Below are 21,090 nucleotides of genomic sequence, written 5' to 3' on the forward strand. Positions count from 1 at the left end.
AAAAATAAAATCATAAATTAGTAATTGAAGTTACAAATAAATAACATATCCACACATTTTTAACTAGAGGAGGGGACTTGAATCTAGGAGCATGTAGCTCTAGCTAGACTCAAACTAATTATGTATCTAAAATTGAACTTAACTACTGATCCTCCTGTTTTTATCTCCTAGGCTTATGTTTATAGATGGCATTACCATACCTAGGGCAGCTTTCTTTTTCAGGGTGGGTTTATCTTGGTTTGGAATTCTAGGAGTTATCCCGCCACAGTAGAGAAGGCACAGAAGCAGGAATGTTGGTTAGTCACACTGCACTCACATCATGAAACAGTATTCATTCCTTTATTTTTGAGACAGTCTCATCTTCCAGCTCAAATTCTCCTAATGAGACCATAGGGTCTCTTCACTGAACCTGGAGCTCACAATTTTCCCTAGACTGAGAAGTCAGCAGCCCCTCCCCCATTAATGGCCTCTAGCCTGCCTGACACTGCAGGGATGTGAACCATCGTGTACGGCTTTTATGTGACCGCTGGGATCTGAACTCAGGTCTTCATGCTTGTGAAGGAAGCACTTTACTCACTAAGCCATCTTCCCAGGCCGAACTAAGGTACCATGAAAAAGATGCTGTCACCAGAGACACAAGGAAGATCAGTAACTAGGTATTAGCTGCCTTCTAGAAGGACAGGATAGTGGGGCAGTGGTGCTTGCCTTTAAACCCTGTACTCAGGAGACAGAGGCAGGTGGATCTCTGAGTTTGGGGCCAGCCTGGTCTCACTACAGAGTGAATTCCAGAACAGCCAGGGCTATACATAGAAACCCTGTCTCCCCCCCACCCCCCACCTGAAAAGACAGGACAATCTGTATTTATTAGTGTTATAAATTTGGCTCTCCTCCAGCCTGCTTTTCAGTGACTCAGCAGCAGGTGCTTATGTCATTACCCTGCTCCTGCCAGGTGTGGTGCATTTGCACTATCCCTAGGAAGGTCCCTCTAGATAGCATATGTTTGTCTGTTTGCCCCCCTCTCCTCGTCCCCACTCCAAAATGCCCCCCCAAACCCTCTTGCACTAGATCTATTGCATGGTGTGACTTTGTGGTGATCTTTGGCTCCAAACTGCCAAGGTACCTTTTGCCACTTTATCCTAACAATCAGGATATTAGAAAAGCAAGTGTGACTGGTAACTTGGTAAATATCTAAAATCTATCAATGCTTAGATGAAATCATTGCACTCCCCCCCCCCCAAGACAAGGTTTCTCTGTGTAGCCTTGGCTGTCCTGGACTCCCTTTGTAAATCAGGCTGGCCTCGAACTCACAGCGATCCGCCTGCTGGGATTAAAGGCATGCACCACCATGCCTGGCATCATTGTACTTTTATCTATATCTAGTTCAGTGGTTTCCAATCTTCCTAATGATTTCACCCCTTAATGATAGTTCCTCATGTGGTGATACCACAATCAGAAAATTAATTTTATTGCTACTTTATAGCTGTAATTTCACTACTGTTATGAATTGCCAGGTAAATATCTGATATGCAGACGGCCTCAGGCAACCCCTGTGAAAGGGTTGTTTGACTCACAGGTTGAGAATCACTCATCTAGTCAACCTTTTAGCAAGATATAAGAAATTAGATGCGGAGACAAAAATCCAAGTTAAAAAAAAAAAGTGGCTTGGGGGGGCTGGAGAGATGGCTCAGTGGTTAAGAGCGCTGCCTGCTCTTCCAGAGGTCCTGAGTTCAATTCCCAGCAACCACATGGTGGCTCACAACCATCTATAACATAATCTGATACCCTCTACTGCACATAAAGTACTCATATGCAATAAATAAAATAAATAAATCTTAAAAAAAAAAAAGTGGCTTGGAATGGTGGCACACAGCTGTGAGCTGTGAGGTGTGAGCTCATGGGGGTCAGGAAGATGTGGAGTTTAAGAGTGGCCTATGCTATGTAGTGAAACTCTTGTCTCAGAACAACCACAAGGGCCAAGCTTGAAGGCAGCAAACAGCTGCTAGATCTCAGGATCTGAGTTCATTCTCTGGAACCCATATGAATCCATATGGCAGAAGGGGAGAACGAACTCCTGGAAGGTGTGTGCACATGCTTTATAAATGTGAAAAAATAAAAATAAAAAGCCCAACTGTAAAAATATGTTCATAGAATAACACACACTACTTCAAGTGCTATCCTCTTCTTCTACTCTGAGCCATAGATTGTAACAATAATAAATAATAAATTTAAATCTAAACTATAAGGAATACCAAATTTTGTTCAGCTACACACACAGCTTTAGCCAATTTAAAAAATGTCTTGGACGGGCTAGATAGATGGCTCAGAGGTTAAGAACACTGACTGTTCTTCCAGAGGTCCTGAGCTCAATTCCCAGCAACCACATGGTGGCTCACAACCATCTACAATCTGATCTGTTGCTCTCTTCTGTCCTTCACTGTATACATAATAAATAAATCTTTAAAAAAAAATGTCTTGGCCATGTTTGTGTTAAGCTGTCCTACCAGGAGGAGGTGACATCTGAAGACATGCTCCACATAGGACAAGGTTTAGACAACAATGTCTTTGTTGAGATGACTTTTAGGGTGAGCGATGTGGTGATTTAATTAACAGAAATACATACACAACAAGATTGCCTATGAACGGAGGCTGGTTTAAACACATCACAGTATAGAAAAACAAAGGAATACTACAATGCCATTAAAAAGGATACTAGTTATATACTGAGAGGAAAAATGCTCAGTTGTTTGTTATCAAAATAAGTAATCTACATAGCACATAGACATGTTCTATTTATGTTCACTTAATAGTACTTTTTTCTTTTGCAATATTGGGGACTGAACCTAGGATAGGAACCGCTCATGCCAGGAAAATACTTTAAACTGCATCTCCAAATGAAGTTTCATTTTCAGTGATTTACTTAGGTTGGCCTTGAACTTGTGACCCTCCTGCCTTAAAATCACAGATGTGTGCCATCAGACCTGGATCGTAGACAAGGTTTCAGACAGTTAAAGCTGACCTCAATCTTACTATGTACCTGAGGACAACCTTGAAATCCTGGTCCTTTCAAGTGGTGGGATTACATATGTATGCCCTATGTTCACTGTACATGATTCTCACTAGTAACACAGATTATAGACATGTGGTACTATGATCAATTTAGTCAAGGGTAGGGATTCCCAAATACAAGGATTCATGCTTGCCAGGCAAATTATTAACTAATTTTTGTATGTGGGCGCTGGGAATTGAACCTAGGTCCTCTGGGAGATAAGTCAGTGTTCTTAACCACTCCAGTCCCAAGTGAATGTATTTCTACATGCGCATATCTTTGTTCAGTGACCTTGTAGCTAGGGATAGATGACCAACAGAAAGAACAAGAATATAGATATTTATTTTTATATTTGTGTGTATGTGTGTGTGTGTGTGTGTGTGTGTGTGTGTGTGTAGTCATTTTATTCCCCCAGAAACCATGGCTTAAAGTGAAAAGAAAATTAAGAAGAAAATTTCCTTTATTCATTTATATAGTGGGTGCATGGTTTAAGGTGATTCTCTCCTTCCACCATGTGGGGCCTGGGGACTGAATTCAGATCGTCAAGCATGGTGGCATGCACCTTCACCCTTGAGCCATCTTGCTAGACCCTAGGAGTTTATTGAGTAGAAAACACAGTAGGTTCCCACTATAAGCCCAAATACTTCTCTTACCCGAAACAGCCACTTTAAAACAGGTACAGGGCACTGGACATAGTGGTATGCAGAGGTAAGAAAGCCTTGTGTTGTCAAAAAAATCTGATCTGTTTTTCCTGATCTGAAAACAGAAAATGAATGTTACCCATGACAGAACAGCTTTAGCACAAACACATCTGAATAATCATGAAACAAGTAAAAAACCTCAGTTGATGGAGGTGGATGCCATACCAATATGGAAAAGGTTTATACAGACAAATTCAACTGATGGCCCAGCTGTCACACTGTGGGCTCCACACACCTCTGTGGACAAAGGTCCATTTGTAAGCAATACTCAAGAGTCAACCAAGTGTGAGGACATGTGCTTTTGTCAGTGTAGGGATGAATTTCCTAAAACTCAGCACCAGAGCCCACATGGTCTTTCTAGACCCAAAATGCCACATGCTGAGAACAATCATCCTAGTCAAGGCATTGGGCAAATTTTAAGAGCTGTCTACCTCTTTGTCTTTTTCTCGATGGTACCTAAATTCTGATTTTGAGCTGGGCAAAATCACTTGCATTGTGTGACACTGCTGACTGAAGTTCACCCAATCAGCCACAAGCAGAAAGCAAGCACAAGCTGTATGTGCTTTCTGGGAATTTGAACAGGAAGCTAGCACTGCACCACAATGAATAAATAAGATACTACTACTAGTAGAGAAAAAACCATGGTAAAACCAATACATGAGGGACAGGACTTCCTAGGCATGAACTAAAACAATCTTCTTGGTTGACCCATGCTACTCTGACAGCCTCAGTTATTACTGTCATCACCACAGATCCTTTCCTTTTCCAGTACTGGCAATGTGGTTTTGGAGACAAGGTCCTACTCTGCAGGCTTGGGGTGACTCCAAACTTACAATCTTCCTGCCCCAGCAACTTTAGGATACCAGCTGTGAAGTGCTGTGGATGGAGACAGTAGCTCCTGTAGTCCAGGAAGGCCTCAAACTTGCAATGCAGTTGAAGACAACTGGGGACTTCTGACCTTTCACTTTCACCTCCCAAGTGTGTGCCACCACCTCTGGCTTACACGCCCTTGAAGACCAAACCCAGGGCCCTGTGTATGTTAATAATCACTCTATAAACTGAGCTACATCCCCAGCCATTACATTTTGATAAATGTATGGAATATACCACACTTGAGGCCTTCATTTTTACTTGTAAACGAAAGGAAGGACCTAAGCCAACATGGTGTTAATCTCAGAACATGGGAGGCAGAGGCAGGTTCTTTTACTAGTCCCCAATAAGAAGCTTTTAAGAGCAACTTAAAAAAAAAGAAAGATTGTATTTATGTGTATGGGTGTTTTGCCTCTGTGATGGCTATTCTTGGTTGTCAACTTGATTATCTTTGGAATTAACTAAAACCCAAATGGCTACACACACCTGTTGATGATTTTTTTTTCCCTTTTTTCTTCTTAAAAAAAGATTTATTAAGCTGGGAGGGGTGGTACATGCCTGTAATCCCAGCAATTGGTGAGGCAGAGGCAGGCGGATCTCTGTGAATTCCAGGCCAGCCTGGATAAAGCAAGTCCAGGACAGTCAAGGCTACACAGAGAAACCCTAATTCAACCTCCGCCCCCAAAATCCCAAGGTTTATTTTTATGTGCACTGTTTTTTTGCCCACATGTGTATGTCTATGTGATGGTGGCAAATCCCCTGGAAGTAGAGTAACAGACAGTTATGAGCTGCCATTATGTTGCTGGGAATTGAACCCGGCTCCCCTGGAAGAGCAGCCATCTCTCCACTCCATGTTTGGGATATTTTTTCTTAATAAGGTCATTTGAAGTAGTTAGACCTATTTTTTTTTTTTTTTTTTTTTTTTTTTTTTTTTTTTGGAGACAGGGTTTCTTTGTGTGGTTTGCTTGTACTGGAACTCGCTCTATAGACAATGCTGGCCTTGAACTCACAGTGATCTGCCTGCTTCTGCCTCCCAGGTGCTGGAATTAAAGGTGTGGGTCACCGTCCAAGGAGGACTGCTCTCTCTCTGCCTGCTTGCTCTGGCTCTTGTTTTCTCTATAAGGTTCATTCCTTCAGGATTCTACAGGATTCTAGCATATACGCAAGACTAGCTGAGACATCCAAACTCTTGGACTGAACAACTGCACTTTTGGAACTTCCTTTTGTAGACAGCCATTGGTGGGACAAGCTGGACCACAGCCCGTAAACCATTCAACTAAATCCCCTTTCTACACATATAGATTTATTCTGTAAGTTCTGTTCCTCTAGAGCAGTGGTTCTCAACCTTCCTATAACCACAACCCTTTAATACAGTTCCTCATGTTGTGGTGACCCAACCATAAATTATTTTCATAGCTACTTCATAACTGTCATTTTGCTACTTTAATGTGTACCTCACAAATGTCTGCTGTCCACAAAGGTCAGAAGAGTGTCAGATTCCTTGGAACTGGAATAATGGATAGTTACAGCCACCATGCAGGTGCTGGAAACTGATTCTGAGTCCTCTGCAAGTGCAGTTAAGTGTTCTTAACTAGTAAGCCATCTCTCCAGCCCTTAGAACAATTTATTAAGAAAAAAATCAAATGTTTATGATTTACTTACTTGAGGATAAGCTTTTCCACAGCACTTTCTCCGATAAAACCAGAGTCTCTTAAGTCTAAGGTATATTGATTGAAAATTTTTCCAGAATTGAGGAAATTAAATATTTCTTCACCTGGATGATGATCAGGAATAGCATCAATTGTAACTGAAAATTTTTTTAGAAATTCCCTGAAATACAAAGATCATTGATTATCAAAAAGTTAGGATATGAATAATTTTGTACTTAAAATGTGAAGGCAAAACACTTGGCAAACTTTGAGAATCGGTGTGTGTGTGGGTGTGTGTGTTCTGAGACAGGGCTTCTCTGTGTAGTTCTGGTTGGTCTGAAACTCCTGCCTCTGCCTCATGAGTGGTGGGATTTAAGGCATTCACTGCTGCCATCACCACTTAGCAGAGAATCAGTATTAATCTCCAACTAGGAGAATGACTCTAGAATGTTTTAGCCAGGAGTGGTGATATGTGACTTTAATCCAAGAATGCTTGAGGCACAGGCAGGTGGATTACTGTGATTTCCAGGCCAGCCTGGTCTACAGAGTTCTAGGACAGCCAAGGCTGTTATATAGAGAAACCTCGTCTTGAAAACAAAAAACAAAACAAGGTGTGTGTGTTCTTTTTTAGTCCTCCTTACCACTGAAAGTGGAAAACACTGAGTCTCTCAGTGTGAAGAGTTGTAAAATAACTTGGTTTTAATGTTTGCCTTGCAACAAAACTGAAGTGTATTTCAGTCACTGAGCAGCCAGCTACTAATGGCCCAGCTGTCTTATAAAAACTAAATTTCAATATGGTAAAATAAACCAGGCATGGTGGCGGACACCTGTAATCCCAGCACAAGGAGGTAGAGACAGGCAGATCTTTGTGAGTTCAATCTTGTCTACAAATAAATTTGAGGACAGGGAAAAAAAAAAAAGTTCTAGAGGATTATAGATAGTGTGAAAAGACCATACCTGTGTTCTTCCAAGAGGCCATCCTCATCATCTGTACTGTCCTGGTCACCAAATCTTATAGGAGATTTAATGCCACGGCCCTGTCTTATGTCTTCCTGTAGCTGTTTCTGTAGTTCATCTAGCCTGAAATTGAAAGAATGTCCTAATTAGTGATTTACATTTACTTATTTTTGAGACAGAGTCTATGTAGTTCTGAGACTCTGTATATAGACCAGCCAACCTCAAATGCAACATATATCATCTGCCTCTGCCTTCCAATAAAGGCATGCACACCAGGCCAGGTTTTTGACTCATTTAAAAAACAGACAATTTTAGCTAAAAGCTGAACCAAAGAAAACACTTACCGAGCATTGTTTAAATCTAGGGTAAATCATATTTCTTAAAAACACTATTTTTTAAAAATTCCATTTTATGTATGTGTTTTGCCTACATGCACGTCTATGCGCAGTTCTCATAGAGGTCAGAAGAGAGTGTTGGATTTCCTGGCACTGAAGTCACAGTGGTGTTGAGCCGTCATGTGGGTACTGGGTATCAAATGTGGGTCCTCAGGAAGAGCAACCAATACTCTTAATCACTGGGCCATCTTTCCAGCCCTTTGAATATTTCTTTACAGCTAGAAATTTAAGAATGATCTATCCAAGCCAGAGAATATAAAAATAAAAATGGTAAGCAGTAATCAATTTGATTATCCTTTCTAATCTTTAATACTCATTGACATCTCGTAGAGCAACACCTTGACAATGTTAATTAGGTTTGTGCTTTCATCATGGTCGTGATTATCATCACCACACCTAACACTCTGAGCACTTACTATGCAACACCCAAGTACAAACTCCTGGTGAGACTAAAGGAAAGTAAGTGATCAATAAACTCACTTGGGGCTGGAGAGATGATGCAGTGGTTAAGAGCACTATCTGCTCTTCCAGAGGTCCTAAGTTCAATTCCCAGCAACCACATGGTGGCTCACAACGATCTAAACTAGTAAGATCTGATGCCCTCTTCTGGCATGCAGGCGTACATGCAGGTAGAGCACTCATATATATATATAAATAAATAAATAGATAGATAAATAAATAAATATCTTTTAAAAAGTTAAAAAAAAAAAAAAACCCACCAAACAACTCACTGTTCTGTGAATACTGATAGGTCAATCACCACACCAAATGTTACTTCTATCTTCAGTCTGAGAAACACTCAATATTACTACTATCATGTGTGTGTGTATGTGTGTGTGTGTGTGTGTTGAAATAGGTCTTTAGATATATTCTAGGCTGGCCTGACATTTGAATTTTCCTGCCTCCACCTAAGTGTTGAGATTATTGGTGTGTATTACCACATACAACAATGCTTAATTTTAAACACTTCTTTAAATTCAGAGGCAAAAACTTAGCTAATTAATTAATTAATTATATCTGAGTGCTCTACCTACAGAGGAGGGCATCAGATCACATTATAGAGGGTTGTGAGCCACCATGTGGTTGCTGGGAATGGAACTCAGGACCTCTGGAAGAATAGACTATGCTCAACCTCTGAGCCATCTCTCCAGCCCCCAAGAGGGAAAATTTTTAACCTAAATGTCTGAAAATTTCCTATAGTTGTATGTTTAGCAAGTCTGAGATTTGTATATACTAACTTCTATGTAATACAGTTACCTATACTTCCTTTTAAAGTGACTTAAAAATGATTTATTTTTCTTTGTGTGTGCGTGTGTGACTGTGGTGGCGGAAGTGGGTGTCAGATACCTCCTGGAGCTGGAGCTGTAAACAGCTGTGAATTGCCCAATGTAGGTGCTGGGAACTCAACTGTAGTCCTCTGCAAGAACAAGTATTCTTGGTCAAAGAGTCCACTTTCCAGTTCCCCTAAACAGTTTTTGGGAAAACATTTTTTTAGGGGGTGGGTAGCAAGTATGTGTCTTGTGCATGGTTGGAGGCCTGAGGACACCTATAGGAAGCTCTTTTCTCCTACCACAGGGGCTCTTGACATTGAACTCATGTTAGCAGGCATTGTGGCAAGTGCTCTGACATCCTGAACCATCTTACCTGCTCTAGTCAGGTAGCTTTGAATGAAGTTTTCTGGGTTAGTCTTATGAGCAGTCTTTTTTTTTTTTTTTTTTTGGTTTTTCAAGACAGAGTTTCTCTATGGAACAGTCCTGGCTGTCCTGAAACTCGCTCTGTAGACCAGGCTGGCCTCGAACTCACGGAGATTTGCCTGCCTCTGCCTCTCAAATGCTGGGATTAAAGGTGTGCACCACTACCGCACGGCATGAACAGTCTTTGAATAAATAAGGCATGCTGTTTTGGTCTCATTAAAAGTAAGTCTGTATCCAGTCACGTAATTTTTTTTACCTTAAAGTTTAATTTGTGTGTACATGTATTTACATGTGTGTCATCTGTACGTGTGTTACCATGGAGGCCAGAAGAGGATATTGGAGCTCCTGGAGTCATAAGTGGTTGTAAGCTGCCAGACATGGGTTTTAGAACACCAACTCAAGCCATTTGGAAAAGCAGCAAATGTTCTTAGCCAGTGAGCCATGTCTCTAGGCCCACTGTTTTATTTATTTTTTAATTTTACAACTTATTTAAGCCAGTCATAGCAGCACAGGTTTTTAATCTCAGCAGTTAGGAGATAGAGGCAGGCAGATCTCTATGAGTTTGAGGCCAGCCTAATCTACCCAGCGAGTTCCAGGACAGCTAGAGCTACATAGTGAGACTCTATCTCAAAAAACCAAAAATAAACAAATAGAATTACATTTACGTGTGTGTGTGTGTGTGTGTGCGCGCGCGCGTGCGCATACATGTGTGTTGGAGGATAACTCAAGAATCAGCTATCTCCTTTCCTCATTAGTGAACTCAGGGTGCTCTTCCTGCTACAGTCTCCAAAGTTCCTGAATTGCAACAACTGGCAATATCTTCAGCTAGTCACATGAATTTCATTAGGAAAATTATGAGCCTAAACTTTGTGATGTGTGTAAAGTGGGCTGCTTATCATCATTTGAACTATTTCCTCCAAAGAGTAACATGATACAGGAAACATGTATTGTCATGAACCCTGTAAACCCTGTACTTTAGGTTGGGCACAGTGGTACACACCTATAATCTCAGAATTTGGGAAGTTTGGGGGCAGAAGGATCTAAGTTTTGATGACAACTGTGGCAATAGAGTGAGATCATGCCTAGTTAAGCAAAGACCCTTCCCCCACACCCCCAAAAAACCAGTAACAGAATGCTTGGAGTTGGTAAACATGCAAAAGTGTGAGGGAGCACTTTAAAATGCCCTAAGTGGAGTCAATTTATTTATAACAAGGAATATACAACTATGGTTCCTTACTAAGAGTAGTTTATATACATATTTTACAAAAACTGAGTTTTCTCAGAGTCAAGTGTTGCTAACTTTTAAAAAAATATGGAATGTTTCATGAATCTGCGTGCCATCCTTGCTCAGGGGTCATGTAAATCTTCTCTGCATTGTTCTAATTTTAGTATATGTGCTGCTGAAGTGAGTACAAACATAAAAATATTCTACGCAAAGGTCCTACTTTTATATCAACAATAAAAAACTATTCGATTAAAAGCAGGCAAGCTATGAAGAAAAACTACTCCAAAAACACGAAAAGGCCTAATACCACACAAAAATACACTTAAAATGCCAATCAAATCCATGATGAGAAACCAAACCATTCCATGTCCTTTAACATAGCTATTAAACACACTTGCGGGGGTGGGGGGGGGGAGTTGGTACTGGGGAGAATAGTTGAGGGCTGGAGAAGATAGAGAAATGTTTGTGTTGTGGGTGGTTATGTGAGATGCTGTATGTGTTGCAGGAGATAGTGTGGCTGCTCTCCCAACACCCAACAATCACCTCATGGCTCACTAAGTCTGTGTATGGGTCCAGATTTAAAATCATCAAATGGGGAACTGAAGATACAAATACACACACCAACATAGCAGTTGAAAAGTGGGCACTGCCCAAGTGACTATTAATGGATGAATGAACAAAATGTGGCACGTATGTAAGCAGAAAAATCACCCTTAAAAAGAAATTTTGACTTAACCTTCACTACTAACAATGAAGACATCATGCCAAGTACAATACTCTAGATCTAATAAGGAAACAAATAATCTCACATGAAATATCTAGAGTAGTCAAATGGTGGTTTGCCAGAGCAGGGAGGAAGAGCAGAACTGAATAGGCGTGGAGCTTCAGTCTGAGAAGATGAAGAACATTCTGGAGCTGGGGGTGGTGGTAGTCACACTGGTATTAGTGTACTGACCTAAACTATTCAAAATAAAATCCAGGGTTGTGGTAATGGCTCAGTGAGTAAAGCGCTCACTGCACAACACAAGAATCAGGACCTGAGTTTGAATTTTCAGAATCTACATAAAAGCTGAATGCATTATGCCAGCTGGTGCATGCATTTAATCCCAAAACCCAGAGACAGAGGCAGGCAGATTTCTGTAAGTTTGAGGTCAGCCAAGACTACATAGTTAGACCCTATTTCTAAAAAAGGGTACTGGATTCATAGCACAAGTGTTGGCAATCCCCAGTGCTTACACTGGCATACAACACAGCAGCGAGAAGCCTGTCTCAAACACAATAGAAGGTAAGAAATGATGCCCAAGGCTGTCCTCAGATCTTCACATGCATGCTACAGCAAACATGCACTAGCATTCTCATGCATGAACTGTGCGTACACACATAATAATAAAAATAAATTCTACCCATGCTGTTCAAAGTTATCAGTTAAGATACTGTTATAACAAGCAAAAAGGAAGTTATAGCAACAATGCAATATACAGTATTCTGTAAAAACCTGTATCTTTTATGTCTCATGAACAAGAGAACACATTTTATTTCTAAAACAGTTGACAAGAGTATTGTAATAATGGTACTCTTACAAAATTCATGTTAATTTCTAGTTCCCTTGGGATTTTTGGTGCTGGATGCTGAAGTCAGGGCTTGGTAATCAATTTACCACTGAGCTAAACCCCCAGCCCCATATAAACTAATGTCCCATTCTCAGTTTGTTAAATTTAACAGATTATAGTTCTAACCAACCTTTGTGTGTCTTCCATCTCCTTTACAAGCCGCTCTAAAGTATTTGTATAAGTTCCAGTCTGAGCATATTCCTAAAACAAAAAGAAAGTTTAAAAATATTTTATAGCGTATCTTAAGTAGAAGAAGAGCTGGGATATCTTAAGTTATGTAGAGTGCCAGTGCCTACTCTCTGTCAGTAACCCGGGTCTGGGTATCACCATTCTTAAAGGAGAAGCCTCATCACCATGCTTTAACTCTAGTACTCTGTACTGCAGGCAACTTGACTGCAATGTCCACTGGGAGGAGGGACCCTGCCTGTAAGACCCTGCTGGCCTCACTCTGAGTGCAAACACCCAAGGGCTCTGTGCCTGTCTTTGCTTCTGCATTCTAATTCAGTGAAGCTGCACTATTGCTAATTCTTAGGTTTTACCATGGAATATTATACCTTCCCCACCAAACTTTACAGAAATCTTAAAAATTAATACAGATTACTCCCAAGATAGAATGAAGCACTTTATAAATAAAATTGCACACCACAATTAACAACATTTCTACACTCTACCTTCATTTACAGCAGTGGTCTCCAAAGCAGGGGGTGTGCAAGGTGATCCATTGGGGTGCAGGAAGAAAATAATAGAACTTCTATTTATATGGAACTTCTATAGAAACTCCAGTAGAACTTAATCCATAGTAACTTCTATGTAACTGCCACAGGAAAATACTTAATTTTTCTTTTTCCTTCTAAATTGTTTTTGTATATACTTAATTTCAAAAGTACACATTATTATAGTGGTACATGTATAGAATCTATAAGTTACATATATATATTGGGGTACATGCTTAAAGTTTCCTTTTAATAAAAAAGTACATGTGATCAAAAAAGTTTGGAGACCACTGATTAACAATAATAAAATTGAAGATATGGGGAACTCATTTACCAAAGGAGAATTCATACCCGCATCAGTCTAATGAAGAGCTGTGATAAGTTAACAATCTGTCTTAATTAGTCCACCTTTTCCCCGACAAGTAAAGACAAGTTATCACAGAACTACTTACCATGTAGTCTGACGACTCGGATCTAAGCCCCTTGGAAAAGGCAGGAGGCTTTCCTGAAGTTGTAGGAGTCTGATGGAAATTCAAAGCCATTATTTCTTCCAGTGATTTTAATGTTTCCTCTTCCTCATCACTCTCTAAGTTGTAACCTAAACTTTCTTCATCACTATCAAAATCACCCCTGAATTTCCTTTTCAGTGCACTGCTACCTGCATTGGAATTTCCTGAACACTCTTTATCTGAAGGTGCTGCAGGGCTTGGGACACGTGGCACAACTTCCAAGGCAGCTGGAGGAGACGCTATAGGAGGCCCGTACTCTGAATGCGAAGATCCCCCAGAACTTTTCCCTGAAGATTCATTAGAAACAGCCTTATTAGTCTTTGTTTTGTGTTCTTTGTGTTTGGAGGATTCTGTAGAATGCCCAGAATGTTCTTTAGAGGAGGAATGCTCTTTATCTTTTTTAGGAACTGGAAGAGTGCAATTTTTAGCATTTAATGGTACTCGAGAGGAGAAAGCACTTGGAACATGGGAAAGTAAAGGTAGTTTTGTCTCTTTTGATGTCACAGAGCCAGCTGTTTTACTTTTCTGAAAGTTGCTAGCTCTTTTAATTGTAGATTTTTCCTGAGGTAAAGGTAAGTGGAGTTTCTGTATTTTAGTCTCTTTGGTACTTGCTGCATGGACTTGGTCACTATTCCTGGAAGAATGGTGGCCAGAGTTTGAAGGTGCCAAGTCTGCAGAAGAGCGATCTGTTTCATCATCAGGTTCCTTGGCTATATCTTCCAAGCGCAGAACGCCACCCGGTGTCTTCAGTGCAATGTGTCTTATAAACTTCTCTCTCTGATGCGATGTGTCTGGACGCTTCTCTAGGAAGGGCTCTTTTGCTTTTGGTATGATAGGTTCTTTTGTGCTTTTGAGGTCTGAGTCCACAGAGTTCCTTTTTCTTTTGTCGGAGAATTTATTCTGCTTAGAGCCTAAAATTAATTTTTGTCACATCAGTGAAAAGTATACTACTCTGTCTGGGTCAAGCTTAGTCACAGAACACTGAGAAATGTTTATACTCTAAGGATCGGCTGAGATTATTCACTATTTACGTACTGAAGAAAGAGAACAATTGCTGTTGTTATCTACCAACTGACAGTGATGTTCAAGAAATTTAGAGCTAATGACACATGCTCATTTTTACTGCTAGTCTATTAGAAGGTTACTATCTTACCAAAGCTGTCACTCCCTAAAACACAAGACATGACACACTGGCACTAACAAAAGGATTCTACAGCACTTCTGCTCAAAGTAAATACTCTCAAGCCTAAAACCACCTGGTTCTACAAATGAAATATTTCTACATCCAAAGGTGTAGGGATCTTAGATTATAAGCAAATACAGGACTAAAAAGGCAGATAAATAACTTATTTAAAAATAAATTCAATGGGCCAGGTGGCAGCGGCACACACCTTTAATCCCAGCACTCAGCAGAGAAGCGAGGGGATCTTTGTGAGTTCAAAGCCAGCCAGGTCTACACAGAGTTCCAAGACAGCCAAAGCTATGCAGAGAGACCCTATGATTGATGATAGATAGATAGGTAGGTAAAAAAAAATAATATATAAGTAACAAAAAATAAATAAAAAGTAAATAAGTTCTACCTTGCACAGTGGTGCTACCTTTAACCCAGAGTCTGAGGCAGGAGGATCATGAATACAAGGCTAGCCTGGGCTAGAAGGGGTTAGGGAGGTTGGACAATCCAATCTCAAAAACAAAAAACAAAATAACAACAACAAAACACACAAACAACCAAACCAAACCAAACCAAACCAATAAGTAATAGACTTACCCAAGTATTTCCATCTAGTGATAACACACTGTTATGGGTTTAATTGTGTCTTCACAAATATGCTCAGCTGCTGACTTTTAGCACTAAGGATGAGAATTTAACTGGGAATAGACTCTTAGCAGATATACCCAAATTAAAGCAAAGTCAATGCAAATGATGAGATTTCTATAATAGGAAATTCAGGGGTACTGCTGTTCACCCAAAGGACCAAGGTTCAGTCCCCAGCACCCACATAGCAGCTCACAACTGTCTGTAACTCCTGTTCCAGGGACTCCAACACCCTCACAAAGACAGAGGCAGTCAAAATACCAATGCACATTTGAAAAATAATAAAGAAATAAAGAAACACAAGCTACCATGTAACTGAGTAGTAGAGGTACAGTGAAGGAATGCTGAAGACTGCAAACAAACACCTGAAGCTGTAAGATGTAAAGAAGTGTTTTTAGTTATCAGAAAAATAAAAAAATTAATTTAAAAAATAACAGCTGGTTGTGGTGGCACACACCTGTAATCTCATCACTGAGGGAGGCAGAGGCAGTCAGACTGCTGTGATTCAAGACCAAGCAAGTCCAGGACAGCCAAGGCTACACAGAGAGACCCTGTCACGGGAGGGGGAGAAGTGTCAGAAGAAATTAAGAAAAAAAAAGGGGGTGAGGGGAGAGGAACTACGTCTGGTAGAAGATGGTGGTCTCCACAGAGGAGGACAGAAAGGAGTAGGAGATGGTACAGTATCTTGGGGCCTTGAAGATGATGAAGCTATGACACTTACTAGGTGGACAGGCATGATTATTGGGCCACCAAGGACAAAATATGAAAAGAAAGGGGGGTAGGGGTCTGGAGAGATGGCTCAGAGGTTAAAAGCACTGGCTGCTCATCTGGAGGTCCAGAGTTCAATTCCTAGAAACCACATGATGGCTCCTAATCATCTATTATGAGATCTGGTGCCCTCTTCTGGCCTGCTGGCTCACATGCAGACAAAACACTGTACACTTAATAAATCTTAAAAAAGAAATAAAATTTTTTTTTAAAAAAGAAAGAAAAAAGTTTTCAGAGGAGGGCCTTACCAAAGCACTGATTTTAGACTTCACCTGTCTACAACCATGACGTAATACTTGGTGTTGTTTTAAGCTATCCTTGCACTTTGTTACAGATGCCTGTATGCATTAACAACTGCAACCAGAAACACTTTAGTAACTATACACTTGCAGGAAGTGGTGATGCACGCCTTTAATCACAATACCCAGGCAGATCTCTGAGTTCACAGCCAGCCTGGTCTACAGAGCAAGTCTCAGGACAGCCATGGTTACACACAGAACCCTGTCTTGACACTTCCCACCTCAGAAAAAAACACCCAACAACAAAAATTATTTTTGAGTTTGGGGTTTTGTGCTTATATGGGTGTTTAAGTAGAGGCCAAAGGTTGCTGCTGGGTGTCGTCCTTGATCACCGTCCACTTTATTGAAGCAAGGTCTCTAGCTGAACCTGGAGCTTACCAATTACCTAGTCTAGCTAGCCTACATGCCCAGGGGATGCTGTCTCTCCCTTAGGAGTACATGGGTTTGCATGGGTGCTGGAGTCTGAACTCTAGTCCTTACACTTGCACAGAAAGGACTTTACCCACTGAGTCATCTCCTCAGCCTGTGTCAATCAGTCTGTAAACTTTGTATTATGCTGGATTTGTTTCACAGTACTTGGTTATAGTTGAGCACTGCCGTATTGGGCTTAGACCCAGACTCTAGGGATCTGAACTCTGGTCCTTGTGCAACAAGGGCTTCACCAATTTAGGCACCTCTCTAACCCCTTGTTTTTGTTTTCTTAGACAGGGCCTTGCTGTGCAGCCTAAATTACAGGCATGTACTACCATGTACAGCTACATTTTTAATATCACATAGATGACACAAGGAACACAAGTTTTTAATAAATGTTAGTTATTTCTGTGCCACTACATCTTCCTGAATGTTGGAAGCCTCTGCAAAGTTCATTTTTCAAAGTTTGAAGTTATAGCAGAAAAAGCACTAGAGCAAGATTATTTCTAGAGACCTTTCATTTTCTCAGTCATTAAGTTCTGCAGTGTTAAATTTAATGTTCGTTCTTTCTTTCTTTCTTTCTTTCTTTCTTTCTTTCTTTCTTTCTTTCTTTCTTTCTTTCTTCTTGAGACAGAGTTTCTCTGTGTAGCCTTGGCGTCCTGGACTTTATTTGTAGACTAGAGTGGCCTAAAACTCAGAGATCCGCCTACCTCTGCCTCCCTGAGGGCTGGGATTACAGCCATGTGCCACCGCGCCCAGCTACACTTTAGTATTTTAATTCTGGATCCCTACTCTAAATCTTTTTATACAGAGTTGTCATTTCAAGGTGCTTCAGATCTCTCTGTGGGCAAGAGAGATTCAACAAGAGCAACGCTTCCCAGACTCTTGGGCAACAATAAACAAGGTTCTATCAGGTTCACTTACAGTGCTTAATGGTTTATTTTTCTGTTGTTAAGACAAGATCCTTTAAACAACTCCTGAGTTAGCTGGTTGTAGTGATGCATGCCTTCAATCCCAGCACTGGGGAGGAGGCAGAGTTTGAGGCCACTCTGGTCTACAGAGGGTTCCAGACAGCCAGGGCTATATAGAGACTCTGTCTCAAAACAAAACAAAACACTCAAGCTAAAACAAAACACCAAACCAAATCAAACAAATAAAAAATTCCCTAGTTAACAGTTATTTGTGATATATCTTCTCAATGAACAGACACTGAAGTATCAATTAAAACCTTGTAGATGCCTGAGATGTAAAATTAGAAGGGCATCTTTGTATTTAGAATATTTGGATCTTGTTTTAACTTCATAAACAGCATCTTTAACAGTACACCAAGAATACAAGGTTATACAGCTGCTCATCTGTTCTGGCACAGCATCCTTCTGTAGCCCAAGCCAGCCCAGAATGGCAATCCCCTTCCCTCACCTACCGACTGCTAGGATCACAAATCTGTGCCATTGTGCCTAACATCAGCATTATATTTCTTGATAGAGACAAGGATTCAGAGGTGAAATTCAGTATCAGTAAAAAGAATACACTGTTAAAACACATTAGGAACTCCTGACGAAGGCAGGGCAACAGACTATGCAGAAGAAATGGAAGCATTTTTATGTTTTGAGGTCAGGTATTATCCTATGTAGCTCAGGCTGACCTCAACCTCTAGATGGTCTTGTGTCTACTGCCCTAAGTTCGTCACCACCCCTAGCTCTGAATATTATTCTTTTGGGATACAATTTTATCAAACTTTTTTTTCTTTCCCAAAACAGGATATCTATGTAACCCTGGCTGTCCTGGAACTTGCTCTGTAGACCGGATTGGCCTCTGCCTCCCAAGCACTAGGATTAACAGTATGTACTACTATACCCGGCAATTTTATTAAATTCTTAACTACCTGAGACGTTCAATTCTAGGAGGGGAACTGAATATTTGAAAATTTTTATTTTAAAAAGCTGTATGAAGAAGACACAAACTCACTTAGAAATTCTGTTTAAGTCTCATGCTACCTACCTGAAAGTTCCCATGAGTCTGAAGATGATCTTTTTCTTGAGAGATGTCCATTTTCCTATGAAGAAAAAGAGAAGAAAATTAGGATTTTTGGAAAGAATATGAACTTACATTTGAACAGACTTCTAGATCAATAAGCAAGCACTCACATTCAGAGGTAGCTTAAAACAACAAAACAACAACAACACACCTTTAAAGATCTTAAAATGAAGGGTATGGGCTGGAGATGAACTCAGTGGTAGAGTGCTTGTCTAGACATGCAAGGTTCAAATCCAATATCTAGCACTAGGGAAACACACAGACACACACACACAAGTGAAGGCCATCTGCATCATAAAATATGTATTTTTAAAAAACAATCACAAAAATGAAGTCCGTGTTTCATAAGCTAACAGTAATTTATATTCATAACTCAAAAGTACAATAGGAGAAAATTATTAGTCTATGGACTAAATATTACATCTATTGATCATCAGCAATCTCAGAAATAAAGGCATTACCTTATTGCAAACAGGCCTCTGGATTTACAAATACAGTCTGGTAATATACAATGCCAAGATTTCTTTTTATTCACACCTCGTACATTATAGTTATTTTTGGTTTATCTGATTTGAGATTTTCCTAGTAGCTTAATCAACACAGCACTTCCTTGCAGTGTTGGAGACTCGACTCAGGGCTTCTCAGATGCTGGGCAAGCAGATCACCACTGAGCAGCATTCCCAGCTCTGCACTGCTTTGGGTTTTTGTTTGTTTGATTTTTGAGACAGGTTAGGCTGTGTAGGCCAGCATAGTCTCTTAACTCATAATCCTCTTGCCTTAGCCTTGCAGGCGCTGGGATTACAAGTATGTACTTTTTCACATCTGACTTTATTTGTGCTGTATGTAGATACAGTCTGAAATTAACAATGACTTTCTGGGGAAGAGGAAAAGCTTTAGTACTAATCTGATTCTATATTCTCAAGACACACCCAATCAATGATTTAAGATGTATACATGGGGAGGGAGAAATAGTTCATTGCTTAAAAGCCTTGTGCTCTTGTAGGACTTGAGCTTCGTTCTTAACACCTGCATGAGACAGCTCAACCAGACCCAGGAATCTGGTGGCTTTTTTTGGCCTCTACATATAGGTTCAAATAAAATAAATACATTAAAGACATATATAATCTGAAACAGTGGTTCTTGAACTTTTAGAATGAATCAATTATTTGGAGGCTTTATAAGAAGATCGCTGGGCTCTAACTCCACTGTTATTCACTGGGTTAGAGACTGTATTTCTGACAAATTCCCAAGTGCTGCTGTTGCTACTGCTCCAAGGATATTTTAAGAACCACTGCTCTAAGTTGTTTCCTGTTCTTTTATATTTGTCATTCTTTAAGGCAAATCTTAACTTAAAAATGTATTATACTTGCCTGGAAAGATGTTTACTTTCCCTTTAGAAAAGATATTTGCTCCTGGTCTGAAAAAATTAGGGTAAAGAAAATTACTGAATTCAATGTAGGGTAGAGAAAACCAAATGAAACGAGTGTCAGTCCTAACTGTGCACCTATATTTCCTTAACACTATGGATTAATAAGCACTTTTAGACTTAGATCTAACCATGACACAGTAGTAGGGAAGCCAACTCAGGGATCATGGTACGTACCAGATTTGAGAGATTACTCTTCCCAGGGGCAGCGTCACTCTGTTTACTGTGTTCATGCCTTGGCTTGCATTTTTTCCCTAAACCAGAGGATTTTAAGGAAAGATTGCTTTTTTCTGAGAAAGAATTTTCTGAGTTGATTCTCTGCTCCATTTGTTCCTTTCTCAACTTCTTCTGCTCTCGTTCTCGGCAGTAAGAAGCTAAGGACAACTGGAACCTGGCCCCCAGGGGGCCTTCTCCTGGGTGGGGCCGGGACAGGCTGCTTCTGCTACTAACACTTCTGGAGCTGTTCCTGAAGATGTCACCTTCTGTCACTGGGGCCTGTTTTCTGGAGTCTTCACTGGTCTTGCCTCGATCTTTGTCATTCTTCTCCCTGTTACTTTCATGAATGAACAACGACTTCCTTTTCTCTGGGGACCGGTGTTTTTTCTTCCGTGCCTTCATGTCTGTGGGCAATCGGTAGATACCTGCTCCTTTGGGTAAATATTTGGTACCTAGTGACATACAAGGCCGACGTGACTCATGGACACTGCGATCTTTGTGGTGCTCTTTACCACCTTTCATGAAAGCTTCTAAAATAGGACTTCCTTCTGATGACATTCTTTTGGGTTTAGGTTTTTTTGGTGAAGACAATTTCCTTTCAAATTGCTCTGTCCCAGTGATGGATAATCCATTTCTTCCATATTTGATGTTTGATTTTTGTGGAGAATCCAACATATGTTTGTCTAAAACAGCCACAATTAAAACACATACAAATCATACATTATTAAAAATAAACTGGTTTATATTA

At 40.3% G+C, this 21,090-nt stretch overlaps 1 protein-coding gene across 2 annotated transcripts in view; it reads right to left on the reverse strand.

Moving 5' to 3' along the window:
- The window catches only part of SLF2 (SMC5-SMC6 complex localization factor 2), a 54,568-nt gene that overhangs the window by 29,201 nt on the left and 4,277 nt on the right, over positions 1-21,090 (reverse strand). For both annotated transcript variants that reach the window (XM_084772594.1, XM_084772593.1), the window contains exons 3-9: positions 20,304-21,025; positions 18,665-18,719; positions 13,313-14,280; positions 12,278-12,348; positions 7,224-7,346; positions 6,280-6,447; positions 3,700-3,802 (exon numbers count right to left, since the gene is read on the reverse strand). In XM_084772594.1, the coding sequence (XP_084628720.1) occupies positions 3,700-3,802; positions 6,280-6,447; positions 7,224-7,346; positions 12,278-12,348; positions 13,313-14,280; positions 18,665-18,719; positions 20,304-21,025 (2,210 nt within the window). The remainder of the gene's footprint in view (positions 1-3,699; positions 3,803-6,279; positions 6,448-7,223; positions 7,347-12,277; positions 12,349-13,312; positions 14,281-18,664; positions 18,720-20,303; positions 21,026-21,090) is intronic.

This window comes from Acomys minous (assembly GCF_964271855.1).
Source record: "Acomys minous genome assembly, chromosome: 2".
In the NCBI taxonomy this organism is placed as follows: domain Eukaryota; kingdom Metazoa; phylum Chordata; class Mammalia; order Rodentia; family Muridae; genus Acomys; species Acomys minous.